Source organism: Aquila chrysaetos, chromosome 5, assembly GCF_900496995.4.
Source record: "Aquila chrysaetos chrysaetos chromosome 5, bAquChr1.4, whole genome shotgun sequence".
Taxonomy (NCBI): Eukaryota; Metazoa; Chordata; class Aves; order Accipitriformes; family Accipitridae; genus Aquila; species Aquila chrysaetos.
In genome coordinates, this window is record NC_044008.1 from 41,390,634 (window position 1) to 41,407,497 (window position 16,864).

A 16,864-nucleotide genomic window follows, 5' to 3' on the forward strand; every position below is an offset into this window, starting at 1 on the left:
CTAATGTCAATATCCATTTTAGCACAATTCAATTATAAGATTTTTATTAATTAAACTTCTCCTAGTAGATTGGCATGAGCTTCCAATAGAGAAGGATCCTGTACAGCAGCTGACTAGAAAAATCTTTAGCATTGTCAGTTTACCAGGTTCGTTTATGCACCACTTCAAGGACTCTTGCACGTTATCCTTGCCAGAAGACTGCTCTTTGCCTACAATAACATCTGTTTTGCCTGCAATTTATTTGCTGTTTCCAATGCTCTGACAGCCTGGGTAGCTAGAAAGGGGGCAGCACAGCAAACCTAATGGGAGCTCACTGCGCAGAACTGTGTTCAGGGTCCTGCCGTCTGCTGCTTCCAGGCGTTTCACGCATCAGAGGAGCGGAGCTTTCTCTACTTCCTATGCTCATACAATCCTGGCAGCTAAGCTCATCATCAACAGCCTCTGTCGACAGGCAGTAATTCATAACACCATGGAGAGCATGCACGCTCTCCTTTTAACTGCTGCTGTTTGCTTTCTCTGTCAAGGTGAGTGATCCTTAATTTGTTTATTCTTTGTTGATGAAGCGGGGGGGTTGAAAAGGTGAACAGGAGATGGCTTCGGTGCAAATTATTTCTAAGAAGTGCTGAAGCTCACTCCAAGCTAATGGATAAATGTACAAAATCCTAGTGCAGCTCTTTTTGTTACATAGGTTGTTGTTGGGTTAGTTTTTTTTTAAATTTCTCCTTGTAAAGTAGTTAAGTAGTCCTGATTCAAGATGCCAAACAGGACACACAAAGCCATTTTAATATTAAGAAGAAAAAGCACCTTACATCTAAACGTGTGGTTTTACATATTGTAGAGAAGACCACAAGAAAGTGATAATATTAAACAGCTTTAAATATGTGCTGCAAACAGTGCGCCTTCTCTCTGCAGATATGGAAAGCACCAAAACATTTCAATAGAAAAAAAATTAATGCACTTCTCTAGATACAGTGGATGCTAGATTTAATTAGAGTGCTGGTGACATGTAAAAAGGCTGGCGATTTAGGATTGACTATAATAGAGAGTCATTAAAATCTAGCTTTAAAACTATTTACCTAAAAGATTTGGGAGTATTTATTCCCGGAAGTCTTGATCTGAGCAATATGAGATATCAATAAATAATAAGGGGAAGGCTAGCAGTTAAAAAAGTGTGAAGAAATGTGTTCATTTTTTAGTTAACAAGCTGGCTTAAATGATTTTACTAATCTGAAAATAAAATTGCTCTCCAAGTGAAAAAGAGAAGGGGAGAGGAGGGGGGGAAACGAAAAAAAAAGGGAAAACAAAAAAGCTTTTAGCTGAATACAGTTTCACATAAGGGGGACCCTCTTGTCTTAGGGAGAGGGGAGCTCTTACAAAGATCAGAAAGTAACACATTCTTTGTGAAACACTACAGATCAGTCACCTGCAGATACTTCTGCCTCCCAACTCTTTCTCTACTGAAAAACAACTGTCTGGCAAAAAACAAACATGTCCTTGCAAATATCTGTAGATTCATATTTGTGTTTCAAAGGAACTGTAGAGTATGTTCAACAGACTTCAGTTCTGTGGCTTTGCCAAATTCACATAGTGTCATCCATAAATGACAAAACAGGCTTTCTTTTTTTTTTCAGTTAGAGTGCTTGAGGATGTATCGTCCAGAAGAGAGTTTAAGAGACAGTCCCCTAAAAATAAAATGCCGTTGGCCTTTAAGTAGTGTCCAGCTGTCAGGATGGTTATTGCCTAGCTAGCTCTGAAAGTAAAAAGGTAGTGTGAAATACAGGCTCTCACACCTCATCCCGAAACAGTTGAAAGACCTCGTTGTTTAAGAATTTCAGTTTGCAGCTTTTCTGTTGGCCACAGGGCACCATGAACAGCAGTTATCAGTGGCAAAACGGACAGCTGGAATATATACTAAATAAAAATTACTTAGAATAACAAACGAGTAATTAGTACATTTCTTTGAATGTGCTGAAAAGTCTTTGAATACAGCGGTAATCAATTTTTAATTCTTTTTTCTGTATTTTAACAAGCAGGCTGTTATCATCACTATAATCACGCAATCATGACTCAGGCTAGAAAGCAGAGTTCTCATTTCCTGGGAATCCTCCTATTGCAGAACGCTCTGACAGCTTACAAGCGGCCTGGTCTGTCGGGTTACACTTTTCCCTCCTTCTGCTCCACACCCCCGCAGCTTCGGCGGGTCTAGGGGACTAGGCCTGTGAGGGGAAAGTGCTTTTGTACCTCCAGTCCTTCAGTAACTCCCCAAAACTATTTTTTTAACCCATTTGCAGAGATGTATGTGAGGAAAACTCTGTCACAGCATTGCCTTTCATTGCTTTTCTTCTGCCAGCCTTAGCGAAGGCCAATCGTGACACACTACTACCCGCTTAGGCAAGGCTTGGCCTTTCCCCACACATCACACGGACGCTAAGCAGTTAATGCACAGCAAGACAGGTACCAAAAGCGGCATCGCCTCCCACGCGGGGGGCTGCTGCCTCTGCGGCCGCTCACCCCGCCGTGCCCTCCGCAGGCGGTGGCGGCTCCGAGGCTGAGCACCGGCTCTACGCGGCCCTCTTCGAGAGCTACAACCAGTTCGTCCGTCCCGTCAAGAACGTCTCGGACCCCGTCATCATCCAGTTCGAGGTGTCCATGTCCCAGCTGGTGAAGGTGGTGAGTACCCGCCCCGCCGGGCCGCCCGCGGGCGACGGGAGGGCCGGCGCCTCGCCCGACACACCTCTGTTTTCCAGGATGAAGTCAACCAGATAATGGAAACCAACTTGTGGCTGAAGCACGTAAGTAGAGCTCCCTGACAGCCCAGACGGCACCCACTCACCTCCTGCCAAGCGCGGGAGGTTCTCCCCAGCGCGGGCGGGGAGGACCCCGGCCCTCACGGGCCGCGCCGGGGGCGGGAAGAGCCGTCCACTCAGCGAGGCGCCTGCGGGCTCCCGGGAGCACCGCGCTCGCCAAGCCAGCGCCAGGCCCCCCTCCCTCGGGGCAAAGCCGCAGCCTAGGAAGGCACCGCGGGCACGGGCGAGGCCCCCAGCGGCGCCCGGGGCGCCAGCAACGGCCTCCCCCCTCAGCGCTCGCCCGGGCGCCGCTCTCCGGCGGCAACGCCGCCGCGCTGCTGCCCCCCAGCGGCCCGCGGCGGCGGAGCGCTGAGGGACGCCGCCCGCCGCCCCGCTCGGGCAGCCCCCGGCCGGAGGGGACGGGACGGGAGGAGGGCTGCCCGGCCCTCCGCGCCGCCTGGCCCGGGCAGGGCTAGGGCTAGGGCCCGGGCCCGGCCCCGGCCCCGGCCGTCCGCCTGCGAAGCGGCACCTCCCACCTCGTTAAGGGACCGGCCACAAACACCGTCGTCGTCGTCGCCACCGACGCCCGCCACCTTTCTGCCTCACCGACTGTGGGTGCTGCAGCATTTAAATACGGGCCTGGCTCGGGGCGCTGCTGTTAAAACTCAGGTTGGGAGTCGTCAGCTGCAGCCCTAACCCTCCTACACTTGGTAAGTTGCTGAATACTGTATTTTTGCTCTGAGGACTCCTAAACACGCTGTCTTGGCACACGCCGACGCAGAGGAAGCAGCTCAGCAAGGAGGTCCCGCACAGCATCGCTTGGTGCCGTTTACCTCCCAGGAAGCGAAAACAAACCAAAAATGTTGACTTCACTTTAAAAAGTCGTTATGGGTTAAAAATGCAATTATGGGCTGTTGCAGTCAGGTTAATAACCAGCTTAATTGCCGGCTTCAGCTTAACATTCAACTTTGTTAAACTGGGGTTTAACGAGCCCTAATGAACAAGGCTGTTACTTAACTGAGCAGTGACACCCTGCAGCCCTTTCTAACCCATCTACCCAGGGTCCTTTACTCAATGCTCACACCTAGCACCAGAGCCGCCTACGAATTTGTTTTCACCATCTCACAGATACCTGGCTTTTTGAGACCTAAGTTATTATTAAAGTCCTACGCTCTCTGGCAAGAGAGTGCCTTATTCCTTCTTTCACCTTGTTTCAGCTACTGAGTAGACGTTCCTAGGACATGCAGCCACACACATCTACACCATACCTAGACCAACAGGCCCACCAACTATCTCCATGTGAATAAACACCAGACGTACATGCTTGTTAAAGAAACATCTAATCATTGTAGTATCCAAAATAAAACAACCCTAGAAGTGGTATGACAGTGCTTCATTTGAGTCTAGTCCATTGAATTTCAATTTCTTCACAAATCTAACAGACTCATTTCTTCCATAATTAGATCTGGAATGACTACAAGCTTCGGTGGAATCCAGCGGACTATGGAGGTGCTGAATTCATCAGAGTACCATCTGGCCAGATCTGGAAGCCAGATATTGTTTTATATAACAAGTAAGACTCTTACACATTTATCTTCTTAATTCGTGAAGAAGGGGGGTGATGTTACTAGTTTAAAAAAATCAGCAGCATGTTCACTGAATTAACTGAAAAACCCTGCTTTTCAACACACCCGTGTCCCACATCTCCCTATTGCTGTACTCACCTCCGTACCACCTACATTGGCATCACTGGGCAGGAGCCAGCTCCTAACCTGGAGCTGCAAGTGGGCAGGCCAACATGAACTTTGCTTTTCCCCCCCTTTCACTATTATTTTTTCACTGTCTACAAGGGAGGTGGCAAGAAGTTCCCTTAGACTGGAGAGTTCCTGTCTGTCAGTCAGACCTTTAACTGAAAAAAAACAGAAATTCTAGCTTTTTAGCAGTTTAACTCACAATTTGACACCTTTACAATAATAGTGTTGGCATATAAAAGCCACAGGTAAAGTTTACTTTGTATGTCAGTTTCTGAGACTGTGAGGAGCCAAACCATAATTAAATGGATCCCTCTGCTATGTAAGGAAGCAGTTCTCAGTGAAAGACTTCACTGAGATTCAAAACTTAGGTCTATGGAACAACAGCGATGACACTCCTTTTCTAACTGTGGCCTTAAAACTTTAAACTACCTTTTAGTTTTACTTTTTCATATAAACAACTGAAATTGTCACACGGATCATGTAAGATCTGTGTGATCAGGATAGTAACATGGGACTTAAAAAAAACCCTCACCAGTTACACTCCTTATGCAAAGATGCACCTCAACCCTAATCCCTCTTTCATAGTTAATACCTGCACTGTCCACAGAAGAGGTGGAAATACCAATACTGCAGGTATCCTCTTATCAGCCTGTGGGTTCTGATGTGCTTGATCTAGAATAGAATAGAACAAAATAGTTCAGTTGGAAGAGACCTGCAACAATCATCTAGTCTGACTGCCATTTGCAATCTCCTATTTGCTGTTTTGAATATTGATGGCACTGAGCCATGTTATTATAAGGGAGAGTATTTCCTTTCAAATCCTCCATGGTAAATTTATATGGCTGTTTATTTCAGTTTAACTATGCAAATTTATGACAGCCGCAGACTCAGTCCTGCACATGCAATTCAGCTCCACGTCAACATGTAATTGCTGACTTTCCCAAACAGATTAAAGTGTTAATGTATATGATCTGAATGTATGAAACTACCTGGAGTAGTTGCATTCTAATTTTTGTTATTTTTATTTGCTTTACAGTGCAGTTGGGGACTTCCAGGTTGATGACAAGACAAAGGCCCTATTAAAATACACGGGTGAGGTGACCTGGATACCTCCGGCTATATTTAAAAGCTCATGTAAAATAGATGTAACCTACTTCCCATTTGACTATCAGAACTGCACCATGAAGTTTGGTTCCTGGTCTTACGATAAAGCCAAAATTGACTTAGTTTTAATTGGCTCTACAATGAACCTGAAAGATTACTGGGAGAGCGGAGAATGGGCTATTATTAAAGCTCCTGGGTATAAACATGACATCAAATACAACTGCTGTGAAGAGATATATCCAGACATCACATATTCTCTTTACATTAGGCGTTTACCTTTATTTTACACTATCAATATGATTATTCCATGTCTGCTGATTTCTTTTCTGACTGTATTAGTTTTCTATTTGCCTTCAGACTGTGGTGAGAAGGTGACACTCTGCATATCAGTCCTTCTATCTTTAACAGTGTTCCTTCTTGTTATCACAGAAACCATACCTTCTACTTCCCTGGTAATTCCACTTATTGGGGAATACCTCCTTTTCACCATGATATTTGTAACTCTATCTATCGTCATTACAGTATTTGTACTTAATGTGCACTACAGAACACCCAAGACACACACAATGCCTGTGTGGGTGAGAACTATTTTCTTGAACTTACTTCCCAGGATCATGTTTATGACAAGGCCTGCCAGTGATGAAGAGAATAATCAGAAGCCAAAACCATTTTTCACTTCTGAGTTTTCAAACTTAAATTGCTTCAACAGTTCTGAAACCAAATGCTGCAAAGACGGCTTTGTATGTCAAGATATGGCATGCAGCTGTTGTCAGTATCAACGAATGAAGTTCTCGGATTTCAGCGGCAATCTCACAAGAAGTTCAAGCTCTGAGTCTGTAGATCCTCTGTTTTCACTTTCAGTTCTGTCACCAGAAATGAGAGATGCTATTGAAAGTGTTAAATACATTGCAGAAAATATGAAAATGCAGAATGAAGCAAAAGAGGTAAGAACATATTTTACTATTACTCAAACTGCAGATACCATTTGCCATTAGCGTGTTTTGTGAGAAAAAGAGATCTCAAAAAAAAAAAAAAAAAAAAGAAAGAAAAAGAAAAAAAGGACAACACACACCATTATTTTATACAAGTAAATTACCCAAGCTGTATTACAAGTATGTGCAATTTTGAATGTAGATAATTTTGGGGAGCAGCTCTGTTGCACAACATTCTCTTTATTGACAACATACATACTGAGTGAAGCACGTTAAGGTAACCACTGCTAGGGAAACATATTCAAGTATCCGTCCTACAAGATTAGGAGTGAGGATTTTCCACGTTATAATCTGAATAGTGGAATTTGCTGACTCTGTGGCCTTTAGGAAGTTACGTTCTCCCTCCCGCAGCTTACCGTCAATAACAAAGAACATAAGAATGAATGTCCTTCACAGTGATGATGTTGCTTATTCTGCTGCTGCTGCTGTAAAGTGCTGTAGCTAAATGAGATAACTGCTGCAAGATGGGCACCATCATCTTTCATAAAACTGCATCTTGATGCAATAAAAAAAAAAAATAATTAAGGTTTTCTTTTTATCACATTCCTCAAACATACTAAGAGCAGTAGCCACACCACCACAATCGTCACTGAATTTAAATCCTCTGCAGTATGGCAGTTAAAGTTAGAATTAAGTTATTTTTTTTAATGCTGAAATCAGAACTTCATTTAGAATTAGTTGGTACAGAAAATATGGGGTTCTGGTTTTTTTTAAGTCTGCCTTAACAAACAAGTTCTAAGCTAAAAAGTGCAAAATTTCAACAACAACAAATACATTATTCATTTATTAGCTTTCCTGAAGAAAAATGAAGTAAAAATTTAAATTGTAATCTCAAGAGTAACTAAAATGATCACCTAATGTAGTTACTATTAATATATAACATAGATAATACTTCAGTGTCACTCTTGTTATAATGCCCGCTGTAAAAAAAAAAAAAAAAGTTAGAAAAATCTGGTTTTTGGAAAGTTGGTTCCCTCTCTACATGGAAGGTAAGGAGATGTATTTTACATCATGCATGAGAACAGTCAAATTTCAGTACTACATAAGAAACATATCAAATAACTATACACCGGTTAACCTTTGCCTTTTTACTTACTGCCTAAAGACCAGTAAGAGCAGTCTGTTTCAGTAAAGTTTTCTGGACAAAGCTGATCACCTAAGAATGTAAAGCTTTTCACTTTCATTTTTGGCATACAGAAGAGAATTTGTATCTCATGAAGTCCAATGGCTTGGTGAAAAACTTTTTGTGTTTGAAGAAGTAGCTTTTGGCTTTGCCACAAACAGCATATTCAAATAAAGCTTCTTCAAAGATGAATTCATTTGTCAATTAAAACAGAGATATGTAAGTTGTGCATACATGAAAAAGACATCTACATATGGAAAAAACCTATGCTTCCTATATAAAATAGTACTAATTGCTAAGGCAAGTTATTCATCTAATAAATATCCCTACTTGCTATTCAATTTATTTTTCAGATTCAGGACGACTGGAAATATGTTGCCATGGTAATCGATCGTATTTTTCTATGGGTTTTCATCCTGGTATGTATTCTAGGAACAGCAGGATTGTTTTTACAACCTTTGATGGCTGGAGATGAAATGTAAAGATTAAGTAGTATGTTGTGAAATCAAATAAAACTTTTGCCAACCAACTCTGCACCCCCACCCCAGCACCTGGTGTCTCTTCTATGTGTAGTAGAATAAGGATCTCTCTTGGCCTCAACTTTGCTTGAGAAAGAAGGCTTTGTTAAAAATGTGAAAAAAAAAAAAAAAGAAAAAAAAAAAGATTTTTAATCTTTACGACAGCTAATCTCAAAGTAATATGAGCTATGCTTGACAGCTACTTTCTGCAATAACTAGAAAAGATGTAGGTAGTATATTAAACTTTATAGGAATGGTTTAAGAAGGGGTTGATAAAAAACCCCTGAAAATTACATGAATATTCAGAAAGTCAAGACAGGTTGAATACTTTGGGCTACTAGATTTGTCTCCACGAGTCTAGTGCCAAGTCTCAAGTCTCTTCAGACCATGACAGGATCTTCTGGGAATAAGTTCATACTGAGTTCAACGAATGCCCTTATGAGGACGAAATGGTTTAAGAAGCATACATACCAAATTGCTACAATGCAGACATTGCCACCTGGTGTATAAACTGACTCAAACAGTGGGAGGAAAGGACCACGGGCAGGTTTATTACAAAAGGAAAACAAATAGGTAAATAATAGATGATGGTAATAAAGCAGCCATAATGTAAAGTCTGTGCTTCCCTGTATTTCAATGTATGGGAAGACTGTCAGAAAAAACAAGCTATTCAAACCTAATAATGTTTAAAACTGTGTACAAGTAAAATGCACACTAAGACACAGGCTGCAGGTTATGCAAAGGATCAAAATACTTTGATAGGATAGTTTGGATACAGAAACATCCTGCTATAGCAAAGTGTTTTATGACAAGGGAAGGCAGGTAGATACAAAATAGTCCTGTAAAGTATGCTAAAATTACTTCTTAGGCATACTTTTTTTTTTTTTTAATCAGTAACTGCAGATAATTTAAGAGCATGAATGAAGAATGCAACAAAATACTGTAATGAGAAAATAGTTTGTAAAAATATGAACTGTTCTCTCTGTACCAAACTGGAAACTTTTTGGAATACAGTGCATCAAGTAATGTAACATTTACGAAAATAAAGAGAATCAAGCTGTTGAAAATTGTGCTTTTTTTTTTTTCCCTCATTTATTTTGACCGAGTGACAAAAACCTATATAAAGTAGCATTAGCTACAGTTCAACACATTCAAAAACAAGTTACATAAGTAAAGGTCCATGCTTCCGAGTCTATTAAAATTATTTTGTTTCAGACACACCTGTAAGCTGAAGACCCCAAGGATTCTAGTGTCAGCTATCTTATCTGTATTTATCATGATCAGATCGTAGAAGTGACTAAAAGAAATTCATGTCTTTCTTTGCAAAAATTGTAAGTTACTATTATAAAGACTGGGACTCCGTTGACCAATATACTGCCAATCACCTTATGATATAATTGGGCAGTCTACAGACATCATTTAACAAGGGGAAAGAGACAAGGTGGGGAGTTAAAAAAATAATATATGTGGCTAATCTATAGTTTTACTTTGCTTTTGTGTTCAGGTAAGAGTAAACTTCAGTAATTCAAACCCAAGGAGGACTACAGAAAGAAATTTTGCATTTGAAGAGAAAATAAGATATCTAAAGTATTTCTGCAACTTCCACACAAAGTCACTGATGCATCGTTTAATCTTAGTAATACTAAGAAAGTTAAAATTATTACATTAATGGATTAAATCAGATAATCTTTGCAAATTCACCATTAAAATTAATTATGACGGGAATAGAGGAAATATGGATATCCAATGCCAGATGTAATTGTATAACTGAAGAGGAAGAGTGACTCCCTTTACAATCAGAATTATTTATAAATTCCTATTTAAAAAAAAAAAAAAAAAAAAAAAAGGGTTGCCTGGCATCATTTCCCTGCCTGTGAACCTTAAAAAGCTACACAAAACCAAAAATGTCCTACAGGTCAAAACAATTTGAAATAAATATTCAATTACATATAAGTTATGACATAAGCAGTCAGTATTATAACCAGTACAGTGCCAAACAGTGCTATTCTGAAGGAGATCCCGGGGCGGGGGGGGGGGGGTGGGTTGTGCAATATGTATCCATTTTCCAAATTCATAACCACCATAAAAGCTTGCATTATCAAAGATACCACAATTTACATTAAACTTTGCACCTAAACATGTTATTATTAATGTAGTAATTTCAGCAAATAAACACTTCCCAAGACTTGCTCTAGCTTAGCATTACTGTATTAGCCCTGCAGGATACAACTATATTATGAAGTACACTGATAAAACTTTGATGTAGGAAAACCCCCATCTATTTTAGAGTCTCTTCCAGAAATAAAGCTTTTAAGGAAGGTGGCAATGGAATGAATGTAAAGAATTTAAAATCAGTATTTAGAGAATATATTTTAATGGAATAATTAAAAAGTTGCAAGTTAGTTTTCAACACTCTCAGGAAAAAGAACATATGGAAAGCTGCAAGTGGTTGCTGCTTAGTGTTACATATGGTTCTGTAAGTGAGAGAACCTATTAAAGGTAGATTTCTAAGTTAGGTTTAACAAATGTGTGAAAACTTAATCATCTGTATTTGGTTATACAGCATAATAATTTTCAACCCATTTCCTTCAGAAGGGCATTACCCAAACTCCTTCTACCTGTGCTTAAAAACTTAATACTGAGAAACACACAAAAGCAGGAAATGATTGACATGTTTGCAACTAACATGCTGTATCAAATTCTTCATCAAGAATAAAGAAATCTGAATGTTCTGCTCCATTAGAAACTTGGGAACTCATTTAATTGCCTTTGCCTTCCCTTCCATAGCTGATACAGAGATACCGATATGTAAGTATCCTGTAGGCATTTTAAGGCTTACTGTATTAAATGTTCATGTTAGTATGATAGAATTAATGAGGTTTTAAATTTAGCAGCAAATTCCACTGAAAATTTATAAAGGCAAAACATAGCCAAATCACTATTTTTACTTATATGTTGAATATATGGGAAGTTTAACTGGTATTTTTATTATTATGTTAAATTTACTCTGTAGAAACTTTATACTTTTGCAACACATGCAAGAGAGCTAATAAAAATCCTCCTTTGCATACTATAGTAAATTAAAACAAGCAACTCTACTGTGTAAATATCTGCAATTATTTAATACTCAATATAACAATTTATATAGTAATTTAATAATTGGACTACAGTGATCATCACTAAAAAATTTTAAATCCTTCTATTTCACAGTAGGTGTCAGTGTATGCTTTTTTGACATATCACATATGCAAGTGCTTGACAAGGTCCTTTCAATTCTGACCCGATTTAGAAGTAACTTAGTAGACTGGCAATAAGCAAATTGACTTCTATGTGTCCTAGGGATGCCATGCTTTAACATAAACATAATTTTCTGGGTTTGGATTTTTTTTTTTACTCTATCAGAAACATGCCTAAAAAGAACATGCATGGAAATAGAGCTACTGCAAAACTTTTTAGGGACGTATTAGCAGGAGACAGATCCAAAAATACTTTATGCATTTGTACTGCCTATATGCATAGGTACTATTATACTTGCCCATTTATGAATAACAGGAATAAATAACACAAGTGATCCAATTATTGAAACCAGAAGAAAAGTCCATAAGAACATTCGATCAAGCACCTGAGCAATAAATTTCCAGTCTTCAACAACCTAAAAAACAAAGAGCATAAGAGTTGGTCAGTACGTGCAAGAACAGGTAAGAATTCAGTACCAAACCCTGCAATTCTTAATCACTTTACAGTACACTTTTTTTTTTTTTTTTTCCAATCAGGTCCATTTGGTAACCCCCTTTAATAACTTTTTATAATTACACTGTGAGCTAGAACAGGAACAAACTTCCATCTATGAAGATTGGTAAGCTATATAGACCAATACTAGTTTTTAATGCAGAAAGTGACCCTGACAAGCACCGAACATCCTCAACTACAGAAAGGTGGAATTGGTATACAATTTTCTAATGCATTGTAGGATTTAGGTTTCATGCCACAGCGTCATCATAAAGTGGAATTCCCAGGCAGGAGCTAGAAGCAAAAGTTGTAAAAACAAAACAAAACAAAACAAAAAACCCAACCAAAACAAAACAAAACAAACCCCACCAACAAAAAAACACCAAAACCCAAACCACCCAAACCACAATAAAAAACAAAAATTAACAGTAGACAGCAGCTGTTGTGTTACATACAAGATCTGAAAGCTGTGAACTTACTGCTGCACAGAATTATATACTAGGGAGAATACTCACAGTACTTTCAAGACTATTTTCCTTTTTGATAGGATTATTCATACCTATACACAGTTTTGCAAGTATAGCAGATACAATTGCACAAGCAAATTAAAGCCCTGCCAAATAATTCCCTTTGATTTGAACTGGAGCTATCCACATTTCCCAAGCCTACTGCTTCCTAAGAGGTAAGGCTACAACAGCACTAGCTGTGTAATTTTTTTTAACAACTTTTGCAATTAAAGCTTCCATTCTCTGGAGCCTAAGTAATAAAATACAAGTGAATCCCCAGTTAGCTGTATATTAATTTCTGAGATTGAGAGTCACAACAACATTACACCTGAAAAACAAAATACTTATCACCTCTCTTGTCACTCACAGTCAAATACAGTAAGTTCAGTAAGAGCAAGAAAACCAATCCTTAATTTACAGGAAATTATGTATTTAATAGCAAACTATTCTTTTTGTGTTGTTTATACATGCAGAGGTCTTAGATACTGTTTTAACAGTACAGTGGATACGTTTATTCAAAATCTAGGCTGGATCCCTTGTGATCATGTCAGAATTGAGTCCTGAGAAGGTACATTAGAGGAGTTAGCTTACTCCTAGGCTAGCATGTGAGAACACGGTCTCAGCAAACAGCAACTTTTGAAGACAGTCATTTCTGTATAAATTGAAAGTATCTCAGCCATCGGAAACAGATAGTAGTATTGTGAGACCACACAACAAACTTCTACATTTCTACACTAGCCTGAAAATATCATTTAAGTCTCTGATGTACCAATCGAGCTAGTTTAAAAAGCAAGGAAAGAAAACAGATTCATAATGCTCTTACCCAAATGGTGTAAACATCCACTAAGGATAGTTCCAAGTGCAAATGTACAGATTGAAAAAAAGCCTTTCACATCTTTTGATGTAACTTAGAGACAAAAAAATAATAAGGCTAGAAGAGAACACTCAAGAAGTCATCTAGCCCGTGTTTGATCTCAGCACAAAATGACCAACATATGGCTATAGCTTGTATTTAAACTAATGTAAGTTAGGGCATTAAAAATTGTTTTTATTTGGAATTGAAAGCTGCAAAATAAGGCTTAACAGTATTTATTCTGAGAATGTAAGGCAAACGCATTTTTCAGATAGCCTTCAGGTACAACATTAAAATGAAAAATACCTGCTTCTCTCATCATAAAAATAACATCCAGCAGCACTGTAGCGAACAGTTATGGAACATAACTTGTAACAGACAAGTATCTCTGAAAATGTGTAATTAACAAGATGAACTTACTTCTAGAAGAAAACAAAAGACTTTAAAGAACCCAAGGACTGTATTGTATCAGCCCAATACCTATAGGAATTCTCAGTATTGTACCATACTTGTACTTTTTTTCCAGTGGAAATAATTACACAGCTTCCAATGAAGCACAAAACCTGCAAATCCCATAGCACATATTTAATATGAAACTGCATAGTAAACCATTACATGGTTTTCTAATTTCCAGTTTTACAAAATCAGTGTAATATGGCTAATACACCCACCTCGCGAACTTCATTCTCCTTCATAACATGCCTTGTAATATATCGGATAGAATCTAGAGCTGCTTCCAAGGTATTCCTGGATGATTCAGATCCATTCATATTTCCTGTTTCCTCCTTCTGAGCAAAGTATCTATCTACATGACTTCTCATGCAAAGTAGCTTGGGAAGTTTGTGAAGAAATATCTTGCGAACCCAAGGTGCCATAGCATTGTGTGTAGACGAAGAGCGATGATGAATATTGATAGCAAAGACAGTTATCACAATGGACAATGTCACAAATATCATAGTAAACACCAAGTACTCTCCTATAAGTGGGATAACTTTAGAAGATGATGGAATAATCTCTTCAATAACAAGAAGAAAAACAGTCAAAGATACCAGTACTGAAGTGCAAAGTGAAATTTTTTCACCTTCATTTGAAGGAAGATAGAAGACAAGGACAGTTAGAAACGAAAGCCCAATACAAGGAATAATGAGAAACAATGTGTAAAAAAGTGGCAAACGTCTAATTATAAATGAATATGTAACAAAAGGATACCAGCAGCATCCATCAGTCCTATTTCCTTTGCTCCCTGTTGCAGCCACTATTTCCCATTCTCCATTATCAAAAAAGTCTCTTTTGTCAACATCATAATCTTCAAGAATTATATCAACCTGGGAGCCATCGTAAGTCCAGGAACCAAATTTCATAGAGCAATTTTGGAGGTCAAAGGGGAAGAAGGTTACATCAATAGTACAAGAACTTTTGTAGTTTGCTGGTGGAGTCCAAGCAATGGTGCCATCATATTTAACTACAGTTTTTGTAGATGTTCCCTCAAAACGTCCATCTGCACTGAAAGAAAGAGAGACATATGCATGCAATTACAATGGGTGTGTGTGGGGGGGTGGGTGTGTGTTTTTAAATAAGAAAATATGTTTTGTTATTGTCATTTCAGCTGTTTATCCCTTCTCCCCCTTCATAGCCAAAATTTTGTATTGTGTTCATAGTCAACTTTTTTTTCTTTTTTTAAATCTGAATCTGCCACAGATAAACAGCTTTGGAAGAGTGAAAAATATTTTCAAGTCATGAAAAGATCTGTGCAACTTTCTGTGGTCCCAATGACTTACGAAAGGATTGTAAAAATCCTGACCTTTAACTGCGTGACCAAAGTCTGGGTTTTCTATTGGTAATACAGCATAAATACTTTTCAATTTGGCCAAATCATAATTATTGAAAAAAAAAGTCACAAAGCAGGTAAAACAACACTTGTGTGCCACCTCCAAACTTGAATTTACAATCACTGCAACAACCTTTTTTCTTGACTCAACAAGTCAGGAAATGTAAAAGCCTTGTATATGCACCTGAGTTGAACAGAAAGGTTAACTCAAAAGTTATTGCTTCTGAGATCTGTTACTTCTCAAAAAAACAACCCCCAAAAAACAACAAAAAAACCCCTTACAGTTGAGTGTATTTCATTTTAAATCCATGCTGAATATGACTTACAACCGAATGAATTATTTGCTTCCCTCCCATCACTCTACACTATTAGTTTGTACCCAGCACTGTGCAAGACATTGTTTTCTAATTTAAAAGAGAGTTTACACAAAGAAGTGGAAATAAACTTTTCAAAGAGACTAGAAATTCCGTACAGAAGCAAAGCAAAACATTTAAACATTTAACATGGCAACAAAATCCATTTGCATTCAGAGGCAAATTATTCCACACATTCTTAGCTCCACTAAATGTACACGCATATCTATCCAATGAGCCTCCTAGAAGCAACTTGGATGGTAAAGTTAGAAAGTAAATTTATTTTACATGAAAAGATTAAAATCTTACTTGTCATACAACACGATGTCTGGAATCCAAATAGAATCTGAAGGGACACGAATAGATGTTATTCCAGCATAGTCTTCAGGATTCCACCTTAATTTTACATCTATCCATTCCTGTGGATATGTGAGATGTAAAAATCATTATTATTGTGAAGTTGATTTAAGCAGGGCAAGACTGGATGAAAACAGATAAAAAGGCAATTAAAAAAAAATTTTCAAACTTGCTTCTAAAATTTGCATACAACAGTGAATTTGCTGAACAGACATCTATTTACTTCATCCAGTATTGGTTTTCTAAGATCCACTTGACAGTATTTCTGTACAGAACTTAAGATATTAAAATCCTTTTTCAGAGCATGCATACATAAAATGTATAGACAATTAAATCTGAAAAAAAGCTTGTTCTGAATGAATATCAATTACTTTGGAAGCTGATCAGAAGCAATTTAAACATTTTCATCACAAAGAACAACCCATGCTGCAACTCTCACAAGATAGTTGTTCGTATTTCTACCAGCAACACTAAAAATAGCACCATTAAAAGCATAGTAGTACTTTGGTAATTTTATACTTGAACTAACAGCTCAAGAGGAAAAAATCAAGTTTCTAAGAATCCACCATCACATAGAATTTTAAATGGATATTCAGGTCAGTTCTTATTTTATTTGAACTTGTTCAACTGCAAAAAGTTCTGCAGAAACTATTAAGAGGGCACAAAGTGTTATCATTGACATATTGCCATCTCATACTTGCTGAGTAGTCTCAAAGTTTTCCTGAAAGGAAGAGCTTTGCCTGAAACTACAGTTACTGGAAAAGAAGGCAATGGGAAGCAACAGGAAAAAAAACAAAGGAAGTAGCCCCCCCCCCCTCAAAAAATTTACCAAGCTAGTAAGTATAATCAGGGTCTGCAAACATTCTTCTAAGTTAAATCAAGAATGATTTGTGAGCAGCATTTCCCAAGTTAATAGTGGCCATTAAGTTTAGCACTGGACTCTGATTATTATAAAGCTTGA

The 16,864-nt window shown here is 38.4% G+C and overlaps 2 protein-coding genes across 10 annotated transcripts in view; one reads left to right on the forward strand and one right to left on the reverse strand.

Annotated features, from left to right (window-relative positions):
* CHRNA3 (cholinergic receptor nicotinic alpha 3 subunit) lies at positions 1 to 9,344 on the forward strand. The gene is made up of 6 exons (XM_030014299.2): positions 1 to 524; positions 2,531 to 2,670; positions 2,748 to 2,792; positions 4,250 to 4,359; positions 5,577 to 6,588; positions 8,113 to 9,344. Exons 1-6 carry the CDS (start codon positions 470 to 472, stop codon positions 8,239 to 8,241), a joined length of 1,491 nt encoding a protein of 496 aa, XP_029870159.1. The 5' UTR covers positions 1 to 469; the 3' UTR covers positions 8,242 to 9,344.
* Positions 6,479 to 16,864, reverse strand: part of LOC115341402 (neuronal acetylcholine receptor subunit alpha-5) — a 22,006-nt gene continuing 11,620 nt past the window's right edge. For 5 of the 9 annotated variants that reach the window (XM_030014301.2, XM_030014304.2, XM_030014303.2 and 2 more), the window contains 3 exons: positions 15,856 to 15,965; positions 14,037 to 14,868; positions 9,338 to 11,929 (listed from right to left, as the gene is read on the reverse strand). In XM_030014301.2, coding sequence (XP_029870161.1) covers positions 11,768 to 11,929; positions 14,037 to 14,868; positions 15,856 to 15,965 — 1,104 coding nt within the window. In that variant the 3' untranslated portion in view covers positions 9,338 to 11,767. Of the gene's footprint in view, positions 6,508 to 6,690; positions 8,830 to 9,337; positions 11,930 to 12,724; positions 13,708 to 14,036; positions 14,869 to 15,855; positions 15,966 to 16,864 lie in introns of those variants that run through there. The other 4 variants (XR_003923386.1, XM_030014302.1, XM_030014307.2 and 1 more) reach the window with 4 other exon arrangements.